This window comes from Vanellus vanellus, assembly GCF_965231255.1.
Source record: "Vanellus vanellus genome assembly, chromosome: Z".
In the NCBI taxonomy this organism is placed as follows: domain Eukaryota; kingdom Metazoa; phylum Chordata; class Aves; order Charadriiformes; family Charadriidae; genus Vanellus; species Vanellus vanellus.
The window spans coordinates 44544502-44564863 of NC_138908.1; the positions used below are offsets into that span (position 1 = coordinate 44544502).

General features: G+C 39.5%; 1 protein-coding gene across 1 annotated transcript in view; it reads left to right on the top strand.

The window, feature by feature from the left end:
* FRMD3 (FERM domain containing 3) overlaps positions 1-18162 on the top strand; it is a gene marked incomplete at its 3' end in the record, with an annotated part of 142759 nt that extends 124597 nt beyond the window's left edge. The window contains exons 13-14 of the mRNA XM_082498102.1: positions 1585-1706; positions 17567-18162. Coding sequence (XP_082354228.1) covers positions 1585-1706; positions 17567-18162 — 718 coding nt within the window. The remainder of the gene's footprint in view (positions 1-1584; positions 1707-17566) is intronic.
* Positions 18163-20362: the final 2200 nt, after the last annotated feature.

Here is a 20362-nt window from a genome sequence, read left to right on the forward strand (position 1 = left end):
CATATATATAAAGTTTTCTCTCCCTGCGCCCCCTCCCTCAAAGTCGATTCAGTGGCACTGTGGCTGCATTAAGCAAGAAACATACAGTTGTGAGGAAGTTACTGTTCAATACCTTCGTCTTTGGATATTGCACTTAAAGCACTACCGACTGAAAATCTGTTGGAGGGTGTAGCACACCACATTAATGCAGTGGCAAGTTCTTCTGACAAATATACAGTGAATAATTTAGTATTTTGCTTCCAGGGCATGCCTGAAGGAGGGGTCTTTGTAAGTAAGTATGGAGTAGGAGCCTTTTGGGTGCTCCCAGGCACAACTCCTATTTTGGGAGTTGCTTGATAGCTCTTTACAGCAAGCACAAAGATCCAGGGGAGGCATAATAAGTCTGTGGAGGTACTGTTGGGTTGGAGTGGTTGTAATTACAGTAATCTGAGTGCAAAACTTCTTTGGATAGTGAAAATTTAAACTAAATAGTTATTAGAGACTGCTCACAGAATGCAAATGAGGACATAAGTAGCTTTAGGCATACGTTAATGAGCAACGAATCATGGCAATTGAGCAAGAAAGCTTGTTTATCCCCACAGAATATTTAATAACATGCAATGTGGCTTAGAGTAGGACAACTGTGTCCTGAGTTTACCTAAACCCTCGGCAACACACAATCCCATCTTTTCCCTTGCCATAGGCGCTTTGTTCCGTTTGTTTGGCTATGTGGAATTGTAAGTTGAGTCTTTGTGCAAACTTGAAATGCATTTTGTGAAACTTCAGCACTGTACCTATGTATCATTTGAAGTCAAGTAGAATCCTCTTCCCTTTCATCTTTGCTTTTGTCAAAAGTAAATATTTTATAATGTAGTGGCTCAGATTTATTGCAGGATTCTTGCTTCAGGCCTGTATCATGTAAGTGCTAGACAATTTATACTAAAGAGCCATTTCATTTTCTCAGTAATGTGATTGTAGGCTAATGAGCCTCATGACTGAAGCAAATCAACAGCACTCCTCAAACTTTTCCTGAGAAAGCTCAACACCTGCTGCCAGGAAAGCCTGTTAGAGCCAAGTAAGACAAGAAAGAAAACCAGCCTGAGCACCTGGAGGCATGGTGTAGAGGCAGTGTCTGGGATGCATGAGGATGAGAGCGCTGTGTATCTGTTAACTGAAGGGATACAGTTGCTCCTGCTTTAGTCTTCAGTCTCAAACCGTAACAAATCCTTTACCCGATCCCAGAGGGAATGGAACAATGTCAGGAAAATTATTTGTATCCTCTCTACCTTCCCCTTCCTTGAAGGCAAATACTTATGTCTGCTGTGCAGCGTGGAGAGAAGCAACACACTGAAATCCTGCATGAGGTGAGAAGGAGTCAGGCTGCGCAAGGGGAAGTAAACCAGCACAAAACCTTCTCGTACGCTTCAGATGTTGAAAGGGTTATGTCTGCTGAGGGCGCTGCTGAAAGCGGCGTTCAGTGTGCACAGCTTGTTATGGTAGCCCAAGGCCTATTGTAATTTATGCAAAACAATTCTGAGATGAAACGTATTGGACTGCAGTTGTTTCCTTGTGAATAAACTGACCCCGTTTTCCCTGTTCTTTTAGAACCAGCATCACCCAGAGTCGCAGCTCTCCCTCATTGAACAAGCAACTCATAATCAACATGGAACCTCTGCAGCCCCTCCTTCCTTCTCCCTGCGAGGAGGAAGAGGTTCATTTAGATGAAGGTGAGTCACTTACCCGATTCCTGCCAAACGCTACCAATACCTCTTATAAAATATATGGAAAAAGATGTGTTAGTAACGCAGGGATATAGAAAAAATCCAGTAATTTCCATTGAGTACACCATTAAGCCTCTGCACATCATACTGAGAAATGATCACTAGCTCAAGGAACTGTGCACAAGCCTCATGAGATACACTGTGAGGAAAGTTACTGCTGTTGAGCTTTCTGTCTCAAAAGTCCTTTTTTAGGTTGTCAAGTGAAAGGGACTTCACAGGAAATAAATAATTCAACATAGCACCATTTTACTAAATAGTAACTGCAGTTACTCAGGAGTGAAAAATGGCAGTTTACTGCTAGGTGTGTTGTTTTTCTTGCTTCCCTTTACTTTTATATTTCTTTCTTTGGGTACTAATGTTAGGAAAAACTCTCTGCTAGTTTAATTCCATTGACAAAAAAGGATGTTATTTGAAGGTCAGCTAGGAAAGAGTCTCTGCTAATTTAATGCCATTGACAAAAAGGGATGTTATTGAAAGATCTGTTTGAATGCACTTTGTAGAACATGGGTTTCCATGTAATTGTTTATTCCTTGATATTTTCACAATCACAGTCAACACCTAGCTTTTTGAGATGCAGTCATTTCAAAGAATGGTATGAACATCTAGGCCAGGATAACTGAATCCTTCCTAATAAAAAAGGAAGCCAACCAAAAAAACCACAACTGACAGTGGTTCTTACTTGAGATTTTGTGAGCTAATTGTTTCCAACATTGGGAAATACAACCTTGCTGCTGCTTTGTTGTGGGCAATTAATGGCGAACAGAAAACAGCTGAGCAAGTATGTTCATTTTCATGGGAGTAAGTCCTAATTTGATTTTGTAGGAATCATATGAACATGTTTTGTTCATTCTTTGGAGTTTCAACACTGAATGTAGTAAGAACAGGGTGAATTAGATTGTCTGCGTACTTAGCTTATTATAATGAGAAGTAGTAGCTGCATGACATGTAGTTAATTTTAACAATTACGTGTTTACCTCTGCTGTGAAGTACCTGTATCTGAGAATTCACTTTCTGGCAGCCAAGTACCAAGCACTGTGTTCCTGCTAGGCAGTTGACACCACTGCAGAGTAACAACAGCTTGCTGCTTGTAAGACTGTTGTGCCACACTTACAACTCGAAGCAATGAAGTCCAATTTTGGAAACTGCTGACTTATCATTGCTATACGCTCACCAGAGAGTGCTGGTTTCAAATATATGCATTGCATAAGTTTGAAAGTCATGTTTTCTTTTAGTCAGACAGATTGTTGTTGCTATGATTTAATAGAAATATTTGCTGTTGGGTTTCCTCTAGAATATGTTATGCATAGTTAAATACCACCAGCTGCTAAGCTAACAGTACTTAGCTCTTTTACAGTATTTTCCTGCAGTGAACTTGGCTATATTATCAAATTGAGCTTGAACTGATCTCACAGGTCTCTGTCACTGATGCTGTCTCTCTTCCCCACATGCACTCTGTCCACTTCTGTGGATTCCCATCTTCTCCCTTGCACCAGCAGAGTAAACTGGGAGGAGTTAACACACCCCCCCCCCCCCCAAAAAAAAAAAAACCAAAACAAACCCAAACCCAACAAAAACCCCACTTCCTCCTAACTGTACATCATCCCACTGTCTCAACCTTTAAGTGGCTCATTAGAGAGGGTTGGGCAAGGTCCTTGGCAAGGGCTGGAGCAGGAGGTGGGGAGAGGGAAGGCAGCTAGCTCTGGAACTGACTCAGGTGCACTGGGAAACTGCTTTTAGTGTGCTACACGTGTGAAACAGTCTTGGCATCTCTCTAAAGGTCTGGGCCTGAGGCAGAGGTGGACATGCTGGGGTACTTTCCAAAGGGTCTGCAGATGCTGTTGAGAGCACAGTGCAGCCCTGCCTAGGTCAGATGTCCCACACTCATGTTTCTGCAAGGTGCTGCCATATGCTTATGGATGTTCCGGCTGCTGGTGGCTGAGACCTTCACATGGTGCTGCACTGTGCTGCGTAGAAGGGCCCAAGCAACTCGTTAGCAGAGCTGGCTAGAATGGTGCTGTCAACTGTGCATACTTGGGCATACTCAGGAGAGTGCACAGCTTTGTCTTTGAACTGAGCAAAACTTACTTGTTCTTATTCTTCAATTTGCTTTATGTATTATGAGCAAAACATACGGCCAAAAATGTGGTGGCCTCAGTGTCTGCTTCCTGAAACTTCTGGAGAGATGAACTCTGAGTTGGCTGAGCCTGGGTGGTATGAAACTGAGCTAACAGAAACTGCCAGGTGAGAGGGAAGGTTTTGTGCCAATTACTCAATAGTTGCTAGGGGACAAAGCCATGAGACATAGTGATAACAGAGTCTTCAGGGGATTTTGAGCAGCTTCAGCCTACCTTGTTGTCCTTTGGCTAATCCTTTCAGATGGAAAATAAACATGATACAACCAAATATTGAAAAACAACTAAAGCCCAGCCATTCTGCCATATGAAATTCCATCTTACAGAACTACTCTGGCTGTCATGCTGAAGTGAAGCTCTCCTCTGAAAACCCCAAATTGTCCAGGGGTTTTGCAGACACATAAGAAAAGGTAAGCTGACTAAACGTGGTCATAAATGACCACTGTTTGTGGCAAGAAAGGTACTGGATGCCCATGATATCATTGTAATAGGTACTTTAGCAGTTGACACTTATATAAGTGGATTTGAAAAAAAGTAATGGCTTTTTATTTTGTATTAGAATGGCAGGCAGATATATCCTGAGTTTGCCTATTGGTGTCTCATCCTTCAAGAGACAATTCTTTAGTCTGCACTTAGAGGCAACGTGTAGGTGTCCAATTACTAATGTAAGCACCCAGATTTAAATTGGTATTCTTACTTAAATGTACTTTTATTCCTGTTTTAAATTATAGTTATGTAGGTGACTTGCCTAAGAGATTGGCCACCAGCCAATACATATTTTATCAAACCAAAAAACTACTCTCAAGTCCTGATGCTGTAGATTTTGCAAGGTCATCTCTCAGTGCTTTGTCGCTACTGCTTAGGATTCTTTAGACCTTCACATTCCTTGTACTGACTCTTGTTTTGCACTGATGTTCTTTCTGTCTCAGAAGGAGGAAAGAGGCATGCTAGTGTGAAGATGCAACCATAAAATTACTGTTGTGCATAGAAGGTTATCACATGGAATTGGATTTTACATGTATGAGGGTCAGATATGCTTGGAGAGATCATTTCTATCTTCTGAACCTAGAAGACATTCTTCAAAAGGCATCTAGCTACAAAAGTTTTAAGTGTGTCTAGAAGTGTGGTTGCAAAATTCATCTTTGTCACAGATGGCCAAATTACGTCCTTCCAAATGGTCCTATTAGGTCCTTTCCATGGTCTTTGCTCCATGTGCACTTGAACACATTTCTTTTAGTATTGCTATAGGAATTGTGTGGCTGACTTCTTTCACCATCTGATTTGGTGAGACAGATTATTGCCTGTCCTGATCACTGGGCAAATTTTGCAGGTGGTAGACCATTGTCTTTGGTTTTCCCAGCACCAGATGCTGTCAGGGCTTCATGTATTTGAGTAGTCCTTTTTTTTTTTTTTAAAAAAAAGGCAAAACCACACCTCTGAGTCACAGGATATCAATGTGTTTTTGACAAAGTGATGAAAACTTCTTTTAAGTTGCTTGATACTTGTGTACTCAGGTTTCATACATAAATTATTTTCCCGGTGACGTTGATTTTTGCCTTTGGAGCAACCAAAGGAAAAGTGGCAAGCTTCAGTCATTCTATGGATTGATTTACTTTGTACAGTATTTTAGAAAAGAAAGAGTTGATGACACAGACTCATTCTAAATTCCTTCTGTTTAAAATCTACGTTCCTCAACTTTTTCTGCCCCAGAGTTACACACTTTTTGGCAGTCCTCCTTGATCTTTTAAGAGTTTTTTTTCTTATGAAATTGTATGCCTGTGTATCTGAGTTGTTTACAGAGAGCTCTTATCCTTTAGCTAACTTATGTTTGTGTGTCACTCAAGTATAAGAAGTATCGCATTAATGGTAATTAATTGGCATGAATGATGTCTTTACTTTATAATGTGGAGTCTTTGTTGCATCTTACAAGCATGTATGGGAATGAGCACACACCAGCTACTACCAGTAGTAGTTGTCTGTCTGTGTGTGTGTGTTCTTATCTACGCAAGCTTTGGTTTGCATGTGGAGCTTTTGTAGGTACAGCTTAGGCAGCAACACATGAAACATCGCCCACTTATGAATAAGAGTATGAATAAATGTTAAAAGTACGCTAGTAAAATGTGAAATAATGTTAAGGATCTGTTCACATGTTATGTTTGCACAGCAAGGACACTATAACAAGTAATCTAGTCCGCTTTTTTCCCTGGGCATAGTTCAGTGTTGTTACATTTAATTTTTATTGGAAAAAAATTATTGGTTTAGTGCTGTTTCTCTGAGTAAAACTAATATACACCCCGTTAACTTTCATATTTTTAAAAGCACAGCTGCTGTACATGAGACACAGTTTATCTTAATACATTAGATAGACAGGATCATGAAACGTCTTGTGTAACATAGCATCAAACAGCTTTTCCCTATGAAATTAGCAGAAGAAATTCTCCTCCTAGCTGATTGTGCCTGGGGGGTATGGGGGTGTGTGTATAACAAAAATTGTAATATGTAGGAGTTCATCAGATTTCTTAGTGGCTTTTCTAAGTAAAATAATGGTTCTATTTTTAGATTCCTGTGGTTTGCAGAAATAATGGAATATTAGAAGAAATTAATTAAATTTAGTAGAGGAGAAAGTGAGCAGGTCAGGTTGTATGTAATGAAATTTCCTACTAGTTTTTTGGTAGTTTTTTAACATTGAGATAATTCTCTCATTTATGGAATAAAGTCTGGTCACCTTCAGTTTCTCCCACTGCTGCACACTTTGCCTTGCAAGTTTCTGGGGGTTTCCCAAAGGGTATTCTGGCCTCAGGAGATCTTAACATCACTGTGTGCATCATCATTTCCATGTTCAGCAAACTAAGTCGGATTTACTGTCCTCTGGCTGTGTAATTGAGCCCTGCAAGGTCTGAAAACTTTTTTGTGAACAAACCTTTTGCTTCAAGGTAACAATACCTGTGCTAACAACACTTAGCTCTGCCAGCTTTTCTTCGTAACTTATTTACAAATTCTCAGATTTCCAGGTGTTTACCATGCCGTGTGTCTACAAAATAAGATCACTGCTTTTGCTACAAACAAAACAACATTGTCCTCATCACCATAATAAGGTACCTCTAAAATCTGAAAACAGGTGATACAATTCCTTTTCACAAATGCGTTAAAACTGTTATGCTTCAATAGAAGTTTCCTCCTTATGATTTTCACTGGCTGGGGAAGGATACTAGTTTTGAAGAGTGTTTCATTAGTTTTAGTTTTCTGGTTTTGGGAGGGGATTGTCTTTGCTTTTGTAAACCATGCTTTCTGATTTTAAGAGGAGTTATATAACCATCGGCTGTTTTCGACCTCCTCTGTGACAGGGCATGAATGCTAAGGGTCTCTCTGCCGCTGTTCCCAGCCTTTCAGCTGTGTAATGTCTAGAGTAGCAATTTAGGAAGGAGGAGAGTGACAAGAGCTGCAAACCTGATCAGTTACTGAGCATGGACCCATCTCCTTGCTGGATCTTCTCCACTCACAGCAAGTCACGGGCAGCTCTACAGGAGAGAAGCAGCTCCTTGTCTGGAAAATCTTTACTGAAAAACATCTTCCAACCATCATGCAGGACGTACTGCCAATGTCAGGTCATGCACAGTCTTCATTCTCTTAGGAGGTGGAGCCTGTTCCTTATTTGCTGAGAGTTAGAAGTAGAGAGAGTTGCTGATCCAGCTGCAGGATTTCAACATGAATCTCCCTTAGTTTTGTATACGTGGCTTGCGGGCAGTGACTTGGAATATCACAGTCATTCCTCTTTCGCATGAGCCTGGTCACATGAAATGATACACGTTTATTCATCAACATGAATCTGCTCCTGTTGGAAATCGTTCACAGCCTTGTCCAGGTGATGCTTGTGGCTTTGCTTTGAGTATTGAACATGTTGGTGGTTATTTTAAGAGCTGTCGCTTTCCAGTAGTTGTAGCTGTGTACACAGTGAAGATTTAACCCTTTTTAAGTGAGATTTTGATGGTCCTCTTTTGGTTGCTACAACAGTTACAAGAATAAAGATGAGAAAAGCAGACAGAGTCTTACTTTTGAAGAGGTGGCAAAATGGAGACAGAAAGTTAAGGGGCACTTGATCTTTCCTCAGACCCGCAAGGAAGTGCTTGCAGAGAAGGAAAGGAGGAGAGGAGTGTTTGCACTGCAGGAGGAAGGAGTGAAAAGGAGCAGTGCTGGATATTCATACTTTATGGGCCAGGCAGGGGAAAGGAGCTACCATAAAGTTGCTTTCCAAAAGCTCCATTGAAGCAGATGTCTTTCATGAGAGAAATAACTTGGTGTGAAATACACATTTGCAGGACTCCCTCCCCTGCCCACTTCTTTCCCTCATATTCACGTGCACATCATTGATTTTATGGTGCAGAGGGAACAAGGACGAAGACTAGCATGACACAACATATTGTAAACATCAAAGGTAAGTATTCTGGGAAGTGAGAGACTACCCCAGCCCCCATACACTCCTTCCAGTTGATCTCCTCTCTGTGGTCTCAGTGGACCCAGCAAGAGCTCCTTTCCCCCTATGAGAGTGCGATGCTGTGCACATGGTTGCATTCCAGCTTCCAGCTGGAGCAAGTTATCAGCAGCCAGCATATATGCGTCATGCCTTTTTTAGGAGCCTGCGTATCTCCGCTGGATGGGGACGGAGAAGTGCCGAGCCTTCTTAGGCAACGCTTCTTTCTGGTGGATACGAGTGTGTCCAATAGTTGTCCACAAGCAGGAATTGGAGAACGTATGCAAAAAGAGACATTTTTCCCAAACCTGGGAATTTTCCCTTCTGGTTTATACACAGGCAGGTCAGCTTTGATTCTAGGCTTGAAATGAATGCATCTTAATGTCATTGGTTTGCTCTGTGACTGGGGTTTGTACGCACAGCATAGGATTTTTACTTTTGTATCTGTACATTTTCCACAAATACATTCTAGGCAGTGGTGGGGAACTGACATCAGTGGCCAAATTGAAGCTCTTTAGAAAAATAACGGCCACGGTGTCGTTTTGTGCTGTGAAAAACGCACCCTGAACGCTGGCCTTTTGTTTCACTGTGCTATGTTTTGATGCCTTGGATATTTTTATGCTTGTGTGTGTGGTTCAGCTGTTACGCTAGCAACTGCTAACTGAGATGAATGCTGTGGAAGTTTGTATTGTACGTTATGAGGCATTTGGAAACGTTTAAAAATAACCTCTCGTTCTGTTCCCTGCTGGGATATTTTTGTTGGCCATGTTAGAAGCTTGTCATTTGATTCATTGAGAGTGACTTGTGTTAGTCTCTTAAAACTCGGTGGGAACTCAATAAAAGGTCAAAGCTGGTATGGGTAGAGCCTTTACAAGACTTTGAGAAGAGGAATTAATAGTCAAAATGGTGAAATGTCTTGTAAAAATCCAAACCAAGAGAAGTATTCATTTGCGGATGGTTAACCACTGCAACAAGGAAGTGTGCATTCGATTACTGCGGCATGGCTCCAAGATCACAGCCAGAAGGGCTGGTAAATTTACATTTATTTTACTCAAACCTTCCCCTCCCTTCCCCCCAATAGTTTATCATGCTAATAGTGGTCTCTTGGAAAGGAACTGTACTGTAAATGACAATATTGCATTGAGTACAACAGAGAAAAAGGACAAATTATTGAAAGGAGCAGAGTTGCAAATGAGGAATGAATGAGACGAAACTTAAATGGCAGTTGTTGTAATATCTTATGTAAATTGTGGATTTATTTGTTAATTGCTAACAAATGATTGACTGGAATTTTGCCCTTGTGGTTTTCTTGGACTGAGAGGAAGAAATACCTCAAAACTGTGATAATTTCTGACAAAAGTAATAGTCCTTAAATTAACATGTAGGTTGGTAGCAGATTTTGAACATTAGCTGAATACAGTAGTGGATACAGTTTAGTGTTTTACTGCAGCTAAGTGGGTTGGGTTGCCAGATCATAACTTTTGTTATTTTTATTTTTCTAGATACTGAATAATTTGTTATACTGAATAATAGTACTGGGAGGACAGTAGGTGAGGAAAGGAATCTGATTGCAATCCCTTTTTCACTACATATAATAGGAGTGCAACCCAAGAAAGAGAAAGTATTCAATATTGATTTGGATAGCAACCAAAATGAAGGCTGTTTTTTTTTCTTGGTTTTATACCAAATCCCTTTGCCAAAGATAAATTGGCCCCTCTATTAATCTGTATGTCTCTTTTTCCTTAATGAAGACATTTCAACATTTGTTTCTCCATGCTTTCTGTGGTACTGTTTACTTTTGATATTTTTTCATGTATAGGTAGACAGATTTCAGTTTCTGTGCACCTATACAAAACCATGCCTTTGTATTGAATCTTCATTTCAGTAATTAGTATTTACAGAAGAATTAACTGAGAATGTTCTGGCAAAGACCAGAATGTTCTTACATTTTTGGCATCTGAAAGTCAGGAAGCAATAAGGGCAGCAGATACGGGAGAACCTGCTTCTTGCAGTGATTTGTCTCTGAGTAGCCACAGCTCCTGGCTGCCTTTGCTTCATGAATTCACCACTCAGGGGAAACTGTAGTGTCTGTGAGAATGCACCTAACTCCCTTGATTCAAAAATTAGTAGTAAAATTGGAAAAGCATTAGTATTTACATGTATTTCATGTTCTCACACCTCAGAGGTTAAATGCTGGGTCCAAATACATACAAGCCACCTTGTTGTCTTAATGTAGCACCAGTCTAGTAACAGATTTGTACATTGGGGCTACATTGGTTCTTAAAAACCTTGATTTTGCAGTACTGTTTATAGGATGTTAGTCCTTTTGGTGTACACATGTATAAAACCTGTATATCGGCATATAAAACCTGTACATCGGCATGTGAAACGTGAGGACTGGAGATAGCTTGTGGAAAACTCATGGCAGGGGGTGTAACTGCTTGGGAGAATGCTGTTGCTGAGCAGGGATGCTGCAATGTCCCTTTCTTGGGTGCTAAGCTTTCACTTCAGTCCCCAGCTCTTTTCAGCCTTGCTCTCTTTGGCTTGGTGGTGGACACTGAGTCGCTGCTGTCCCTTCACCAGCTCCCCCCCTTTCTCTGAGCTGCCGACAGCTGCATCTTGCCTTCTTATTCCTGCTCCCATGATACGCAGTTCTCTTTCCCTGCTACTCCCCTCACCCTTTTTCCTCTTTAATCCCGGTTCTGGGAGGGGGTCACTGTGCTTGCAACAGATGTGAATTGGCAACTGTGAGAGGGCTTTGCTCCCTTCTAGAAGTTCCCATAAGGCTAAAACAAACAGGAACGGACAGCAGGAGCACCAGGTCACTGCCTGGAAAGGAGTTACTGTAAACTGTCATTGATTTACTCTCCTTGCAAAGCCAGAACAGGTGTCTCCTATGGGCACGGGCTGTGGGCAAGGTAGGAATCTATGGCCTCCTAGTTCTGAGGGCTGGATATCTGGCTGTGATGCAGATCCTGCTTTGATATAGATCCTGTGTAGGGGAATATTTTGAGTTTAGTGCAATTCTAGATTCTGTTTCCCTTTCCTGCATTTTCTTTGTGACGCCCATGCACTTTGCTCAGGTGAGAAAGTCACCCTCTCCTTCCCTCTAAAAGCTCATTCTATTTGTAGTACAAATAAATTTTGTCCACATTGAAAATAAGCAAAGGAATACACAATATTTCTAGAGGAAGGAGAAAAAGGGATAGGAAGGAATTGTTCTAATTGCAGCCTGGCTAGCCTTACTTGTTTACATGTCTATATGAAGTATTCCCAGCGCTGCTTTTACTGGACCGTATCTAATTTTTCTGTTCTTTGTTTAAAAGAAGGAAACCTTCACACTTGTTCCTTTCTGCACTGTACAAAGACTTTACAGATGTGCATTTGTGTTTGCATATCTGGCAAGTAAAGCTGTGTGCAGTATATCCGGCCACCAGACAATGTCTGAACTGAATTTTTAATAAGCGAAGGATACGTTTTTCTGGGGTGCTGTATTTCCAGCAACTGCAGCTTCTTAAGAATAGCGGAGCTGGGGCTGCCCTTCATCCTGCTAATCCTCAGCTGTTGGTTTTGGCCCCTTTGGAAGCACTAGCAGCTGATAACATTTATGTCAGACCTCTTGCACGCTCATGTTCACAGCAGATGACCACTGTACACTCGTGTTTTATTCAGCTGTTCATGTTCCTATGTGCTGTAGCAAGTTAGAGGTTTGGAACAATCCCAGTCTTTGACTGAAGGCAAGTATTGAGTTTTAGCTAGAGTAATGAGATCTCTCTGGCTCTGTAAAATTTATCCAGTTGCCAGAAAAGTGTAGAAAATTTTTGCTATAGATATGTAATATAAAAAATAAAACTGAGCTTATTTACTTGGTATTCCAGTAATATGTATTAAAAGATTCTAATCTAAGGAATGTAGATTGCTTGTAAAAGTATAAAATGAAGACTGCAAGGAGGAAGTCTTCTCAAATGTAATTTAATACTTAAGTTATGGTCCTTTAAATCAAAACACAATATAAATTTTAACTAAAGATGCAGTAGCCTTTTCAAAATCTAACCCCCAAAATTATAACAAATTATAGCCTTATAAGGGTATCAGCAAAATCATTGTTACATATGAATAGGAGCAGAGGATTTGCAGCAATGTTGCTGGGTACTTAAAGCTTGTTGGCTTTGGGCTTTAGCTTTTATATTTTTTTTTCCCCCTGGACGACTTTGAGGACTTTTTTTCTTTTGACCTAGCTTTATAACTTCAGATAACTGACTCTCTTGAAGGCTATCCAAAAAGTAAATAATCTGAAAAACTTGCTCCTTTGTTAAATTTCTGTCACTGGAATATTTATTGTACTGTAGAATGATTTTGAATTTCAGTGCTTTAATGTGATATTCTTATGCCTGCACAAGCATTGCAGGTGATATGTGCCACAATGGCACAGCACTTGTGTCTTCTGACACCATCAAAATCTGAGTGGTCCAACATACTTATCTATATATTGCAACATGACTGGAACTTTGCTGTGGGCTTACATTGGCCATAGTTAATAGCTAATTGTTTCCTCAGTCCTGGACTTGAGAAATGTTGTGGTGTTATAGGGAATATGAAGGAATGAAAAGAACATTTTTATATATTTAATTTTTTAAATATCAAGTGAGCTTGCAACAGTAGCAGCCCATTGCAAATTTTCATTTTTTTATGTTAAAATATTATTTATTTATACTCTTATTTGGCTGATGTAAAACGCAGTTACTTTGATGTAATATGTTTTAATAACATGTAAACCAGTTCAAAATATTATTTTTTTCTTTGATGCTATGGAATAGGATGTAATATTTTTACTACCAAACTAGGAAAAGGGTAGGGGTAGCATGGATTGGCAGTAGTAACTGTTTTAGTTTCATGTGTGCTCTCCTCTGATTGTGTTGCTTTTAAATTGTCCACTCAAACTAAATAGTGGACTGTAATGTTGATGTATGCTTCAGGACTGCGACCCATTCCAATTTTAACTCAAGTCCTTCAGAAAACACTGATCTGAAAAGGTTCCTCCTCTGCCTTCTGTCTACAGGTTAATCACGAAGTCAGAAATTTGGCAGTTATTTGAGTAAAACACAGTTTTAATGAAAGTTAATATGATCTTTCTTGTTTATGTTCACTATGTCTGTTATGCATGCTGGAATTTACTCTGGGGAAGGAGAGAAGGCTCAAGAATCGTAGATTGGGGTGACCTTTCTTTGCAGTAGCTGCAGCTGTCCTCTCTATGATGAGAAACATGATGAAGATGTATTACTGACCTTGCATCTAAGCAGGTATAGAGAGGCCTATGGTGAGGATTCTGAAATTTGGGAGGTTAAAATTAGGCCCTTTAATCCCTACTGAGGTGCCTAAGTAAGTGGCTCAACTTAACCTTTCACTCCTATTAAGTGAAAGTGAAAAGCACATTTGAAAATCAAACTGTGGTACTTGTGTATCTAAAGACATGTGTAGGTGCTTAATCTTGGCCTCCAGAGTTTAAAAAAATTGGCTTTTATATTTTAAGATCCGACATGAGTGCACGAGTGCACTCTCAAATGTCTCAGAGTGTGGTTTGATGATCCAGCATTACCTGCTGTTACAGTATGCTTAAGAGAAAGGTTCCCCCAAATCTGTCCTCTCTTCTGAGTGTTCACACACTGTTGTGTCTAGTTCCAATCAGTTTGCAACCTTCTCTCGATGACTGTGGCAGGTATATTTGTCAATGCAAAGACTGGTGTAGACAGTTAAGTTCCAGCACAAGACACGTTTGATGCTGAAATGTGATGAATTTCTAAAATGTCCGTGGCAGGAGAGGACAGCATAGTTGAGTTAAGGAATTGTTAGGTAGGCCGTCAAATCAAGCTAATGAGGAGACATCTGCATTTTCTTTGTTGAGGACAAGGTTTCATTCGGCTCTGCAGATCTGCTGGCTGGGTGCTGGTGGAAGGAGCACTCCTGCTCTCTCTTCATCCCTGGTTACGTGCTGCGCTCATGAGTACATCTGACAAGTCAGTTCAGGAAGAAAAACCATCAGAGAACTAACCCAGGAAGAAAAGCAGTTGTTTTCCCAGGTTAGCTTTACAAGCTGGCTCGCTCAGGGATGAAATGAGAGGAAGCAGAAATGGTGGTTTTGGTTGATTTAGCAAGAATGTGAAACCTCACCTGGAGGCATGGCCAGCTTATCTCCTAGAGAGCAGGAAAAGATAACAAAATACAGGGGAGAGATTTGTCTGGGCCATTTGGAAGACTTAAAAGGAGAAATAAATTTTAATAGCTAATGTGCTCTACTGCAGGGGGATACTTTCTAAGGGTGGTGTTCTGTAATGAAGAGGTTTTCTGTAATGAACACAACATGACACATAAAAGCATGCATAAAGAAGGGGATCCAGAAAGTTGCTTTGTCAGGTGAGGAGCGAGCTGGCTTGTTCAAGGAGTGTTTTAATGTAAGTAGGTTTAAAGTGCGGGTTTTTTGTCATTTCTTACATCTTTTAGAAATATTTGTAGTAGGTCATGCAATTTATGTTGCATTTATTGGCATTTTATCCCAACTGGTATTAATTTTGGTATCATTTTAAAGTTACCAGATACTAACAAGCCATCACTGACACATGTTTTGGGAAGTCTATAAACTGGGGTAACTTAGCAAGTACCTTTTGACTGTCTGGAGAACACGCTAACAGAGCTGCAGAGGCTGCATGGAGGATTTTGTGGTAACTGTCAGGCACTCTGGCATACAGCAGGGTACTATAGCAAGTATTTCCATGAGGAAGTGTCTTAACAAGCTTTCAGATTCCCAGTGCAGCAGCCCCATCTCACAAAGTGTTAATCTGCTTGTTTAATTTCATTTACAAAATTCTGACATATTAACTTTGTATTGGCAGATTTTTCTGCAAATACTAAGTATTTGGGGCTCTGGCAGAAATCTGATCATGCACCTGTGTCTGGCTCAGGGCAGGTCTACTGCTGAGTGAGCTGGTAGTGCACAAATCTGGTATCAGTTCTGAAACTGAGATCTTTGTGGATATGTCCTGTCCTGAGCACGGATGTCATGGTAGATATAAAATGGAAAAAAAAGCAAACCAAACCAAACAGTAGTTGAAAATAGAGATTGTAAGACCTTGTCATTCAAGAAATGCAAAATGTGTAACAGTGAGAATGTCTTGAAAGTGTCACCAACTTCACTGAAATGTAGTTATGCCTACTGCCAGTTGAATGATCAGTAGTCAATGGCGTAAGAATATTCTTTTGCTATCTAGTCAAATAGAGGGAAAGTAAGTTTCAGAAACAAAGTTAATAATTCCAGTACAGTGAACGGTATCTACAGTTCTTAGGAGTAATAATGTAAAAAAAAAAATAGTGTCATTTTCAAGAAAAAATGTGAAATGGCTTCTGATCGCAAAGTGAGATTCTTTGCAGAATTTTGGTCAATTATAGTTGAGTTGCTACTTAAAATTGTAGCTTAGAATTGTGTAAGCTGTGTATCTTCCTATATTGTAGATGTCTTTATGATTGGGATTTTTGCTTTTCAGTTTTTTCCTATATCATATATTTCCAAAACAGTGATGCAACTCTTCCTTATAGCATACATACATATAGTTCACGTCATGCTTTATTTCCTTCATCTGAAAAAGACCATAATGGGCCTTTTGTGTAGTTTATTTTTTTATGTTTGCTATCCTTTAATAGAAAATTTTAATAGAGCTTGCTCAGACCCTTTTACTTCACACTGAAAATCATTATATGTTAGTGTAATTAGGACTGGAGAGGTACTGCTTTTCTGATTACTTGTTTTTCTGTAATAATACATTTATTTCATACCACATTGTTTTAAATTCTCTGAACCTTAATCTTTACTGCACTAAAACTGGAATGAATCTTTGATGCTGTCAGTTTGCTATCTTTTATGGAGATCTTTCACTGAAATCAAAGAATGGTGCTAATTTGAATTATAAATAGTACTTTGACATGAGTTTCCTGAGTTACTTGTTGGACAAGCTATGTAACCTTGCATTGGTTTTACTTGCTATATCTTTATCTGTATGTTGCATTTGGATTAGTCATTAATAAAGAATGGAGAAATACTTAACATCACAAAACGAGAATTACTGAGTATTGCACATGATACCGTGTATGGTCTGTTCCTTTTGCACATACATGGCGTCTGGTGATAGTAATGAGTGTTGGACATGGGGCAAATTTAAAACCAGTTTCACATCACTTTGTCCGAGCTCTGTGCTCGACTCTCCTCCCTTCCCCTCCTGCAACTGACGACTAACAACAGTCACTACAGTGTTGATGTAGCTGCAAAACACCTAGACTTTTTTTTTGGCAGACTTACTGCTGTTAGTATTAGACTGGAAAAAGGGTAGTAGATTTTGAGAGAGCTTGGGCAGAGAGTGGGGTCATAAGAAACAAGCTTATAAGAAACAAGGCTGAGAAAGACTCCTCTGTACGGGGGAGAGTGAAATTTAAAGGAGAGGGAGAAAAGAGACTGTAAGTATGAAGAGTAGAAAGATGACTGGAAGAAAATCGAGACATGAGGAAAGGGAGCTTTTTAAAGAGGTGAGGCATTTTCATTCCATTCCTATGATACCTAATCCTCATACTGTGCGTCAACCTTCTCCTCCTTTTATCCTCTCTATTGTTAATATGCATTTATCATGATAATCTATTATCTCTGTTTAATGTCATGCTCTGTTTAAAATTCCCAACCTCAGCCATTATCTTATCACTTTCTCGTCATTCATCACAAAGAAATAAAAGTGGGTGGTTGCTGTTGTTGTTATTATTATTATTGTTGTTGTTGTTATTAATATTATTTTTGTTGTTGTTGTTATTATTATTATTAGACACCAAATAGCACCAATTCACATATGTACTAGGTACTAATTTATATCAGAAGTCTGGTTGCCAGTAGAAAATGAGTTGTTCTGTTTTCTGTTTTGCATTACACCATTATTAGTGGTAGCTGCATCAGACAAAGTTAAGCAGATCTGGTGTACTGCAGTGTTGTAAAAGATGTTGCCCTCCTCTGGAGATTTTCAAAAAGCTTTTCCAGTTTTTGCCAATTGTGTGGTTTCAATATGCAAAATGATTGCAGAATCTTTTTTCCAACCTCTGTTAGATACTATTGAAGACTTGAGTTTTGCCACCAGGAAGGCAGAAATTTCGGATCACGATTTTAATCTCCTTTTTTTCAGATATCCAACTGCCAAAGGAAGATGAGATTTCAGTACCTGTGACTTCAAGCTCCCCAGTGAAGGACACTGGGGAGAATGTTGATCTTGCCATTGAACGGGAAGAGAAGATGAAAGAGGAACCTTTAACCATCTCAGAACTGGTATACAATCCTAGTGCCAGCTTGCTGCCCACCCCTGTTGATGATGAGATTGACATGCTCTTTGATACCTGTCCAAGAGTAGAGAATGAGAAAGATGATACAGATTCATTTGAGGAACTGGAAGCAGATGAAAATGCATTTTTGATTGCAGAGGAGGAAGAACTGAAAGAAGCTCGGAGAGCACTTAGGTGGAGCTATGACTTTCTAATGGGCAATATAGAGGTGAATGCCTTTGTGAAGAGTTTCTCCAGACTTCTCCTTGTAGGCCTTGGACTGTTGTTGTTTGTGTTCCCTCTTCTCCTTGTTCTCTTGGAGTCGGACCTTCAAATCTCTTTTCTTCATGAAATCCGTCAGACACCGGAGTTTCAGCAGTTTCATATTGAATATTACTGCCCCCTTAGGCAGTGGGTGGCTTGCAAAATAAACTTCATTCGTGATATGCTGGGCAGCTTTTAAATTTTAAATAAATATGATAGAACTAAGGGCTATATTCAAAATTTCAGTTAGTGCCAGCTTTCCATAATGCCCCTGGGGCCATCAGTTGGTAGCTGTCTTCATATCCAGTTCATTACAGACACTTAAGGTTCTTAAGTTCCCGTTACATACTTAAATTGCCCCTTTAATTACAGGCTTATACAGTCACCTTTCAGTAACCAAACCGAAGTTTTATTTTTATTGCATTTCAGACTTCCAGCTCATCTATGATATCATATAAGATGGGGTCACAATAAGCTTCATTGTCCTTAACCATTCAGTCCAGGACACTAAATCCAATGAAACTGAAAGAAAAACTTTTTTGAATATACTCCTTAGTGCAGCAGTCTCTCCTAACCAATGCCTATACAAACAATGTTTATGCTGAGTTTTTGTTTTTGGTTTGTTTTTCTGTTTGTTTGGTTTTTTACATTTTTATGTGTCTAAAATATTTTGGTAAATTTTTAGCAAAGACAACTTCTGATGTTATTTAAAAGTACAAATTGGTAAGAATAATGCACAAGGGCATGTAGGGTGTTTTTAGTGTTTTAGCAATGATTTGTTTTTAAATTACTGGCAGGAGAATGAATGAGTTTAACATAGCTCTATACAGAGGGACTGTGGTTTGGGAAATATACAGAAAGTTCACTCAAGTTCAGTAGAGGCTGCCTGGGGGAGGTGAAAGGACACCAAGTACGCAGAGGAATTTCTGAAAGGCACAGTTAATAAAGCTTGGGGAAGCGAGCAGAACTGAAAGTAATGACCCTTCCTCTTACCTGTCATGATGGTTGTCTTACACTTTATCAGTGCTGTAGAAAGTCTCAACAAGATAGTCCAAGTATGTTTTGGAAGAGAGTGAGTCTTCAGTCTAAATGTAGATTATTGTACATAACATGGAAGAAGATAATAGTAAGTAGCAAAAAAAAAAAAAAAAGGCAAAAAAAAAAGCCAAAACCCTAGCTATATCAGTAGGTGTGACCTACTTGTAAGAATGATAGAGAAGAAAAATGTATTCCTTTTTAAAAGCAAAGCATTAGGCTGTACAGCTGACATAAAAGTATCCTACTGACTCACAGTTAAAAGCTTAAACACTTTGAGAGGTGCATCTTCATCCTTGATGCCTGTTATTACTAATCTCTAAGACAACATATTTTCTGTGCATACTAATATGCTTCCTTTCACATATAGCAGCATACTTACCCTCTTTCTCTGTTATTATGAGCCCAGTTACATGACCTAACGCTGTTTCATGTAACATGGATTTGTGTATCTAAAGGTATTCCAATATAGCTTAGAGAATATACTTAAGTAAAATCTTGTCAGTGCTGAGAATCTTTGAAGGCCCTCAAATGCACTACAGAGCTTATATTTAAGAGGAGAAAGTTTTTCTTCCCTTCTCCCTTCTCCCCTCTCCCCCCCCCGATCTTAGTGCAGATGTATTTCGTGTTTGAACTAGGGAACTCTGATTTTGTCCTCAGAATCTTTCTCCTGCTTAGAGATTTATGAATTGGAGACATATTTGAGGCTGTTTTATTAGATGTGCATTTAACACATTGTAACAAACATCTCGAATTCCTACTGAAGAAATTCCTTTAGTTTTGGTATCAGAGGATCAGTTTTGCTTGGCTTTCTCATGTAAGCCTTTGCAAATGTCTAGCTTGAAAATGGCAATTTCCTTAGAGGATTTCTCCTTCCCTTCTAATCTCCTCCAGTTTTTAAAGGACAAAACAGTTACAGGGCTTAGAAGTTCCTTTTCTGAGTTGAATGCTTTTGGATTGCTATTCATTTCCCAACCAACAAAGGCTAAATTAAACAAAGGCCTTTTTTCTCTTGTCTTTGTTTATCCTTGCCAATCTATTCCCCAGAAGAATCATTATTGATTAGTTACTTGATAATGTATTTCTTGTGCTACTTGCAGCTAAAGGATCCTTTCCCATGGGGTAATAATCATTAAGCCTAATAGAAATGGAGAGTGAACTAAAGTAGACATTTGGCCTTAACGGGAAATTATTCACTTGCATTGTTTCTGAACAAAGGTGTGGGAAAAGGTGTTTCGAATGGTGAAGGCTGTGAGAGCTGGCATCCTGCTGGACCATGGGGACATGATTCCATACAGACTCCTATATGTCTGATAATTATTAAAAAAAAAAAAAAAAAAAAAAAAAGTTAGGTCCTATGCTCA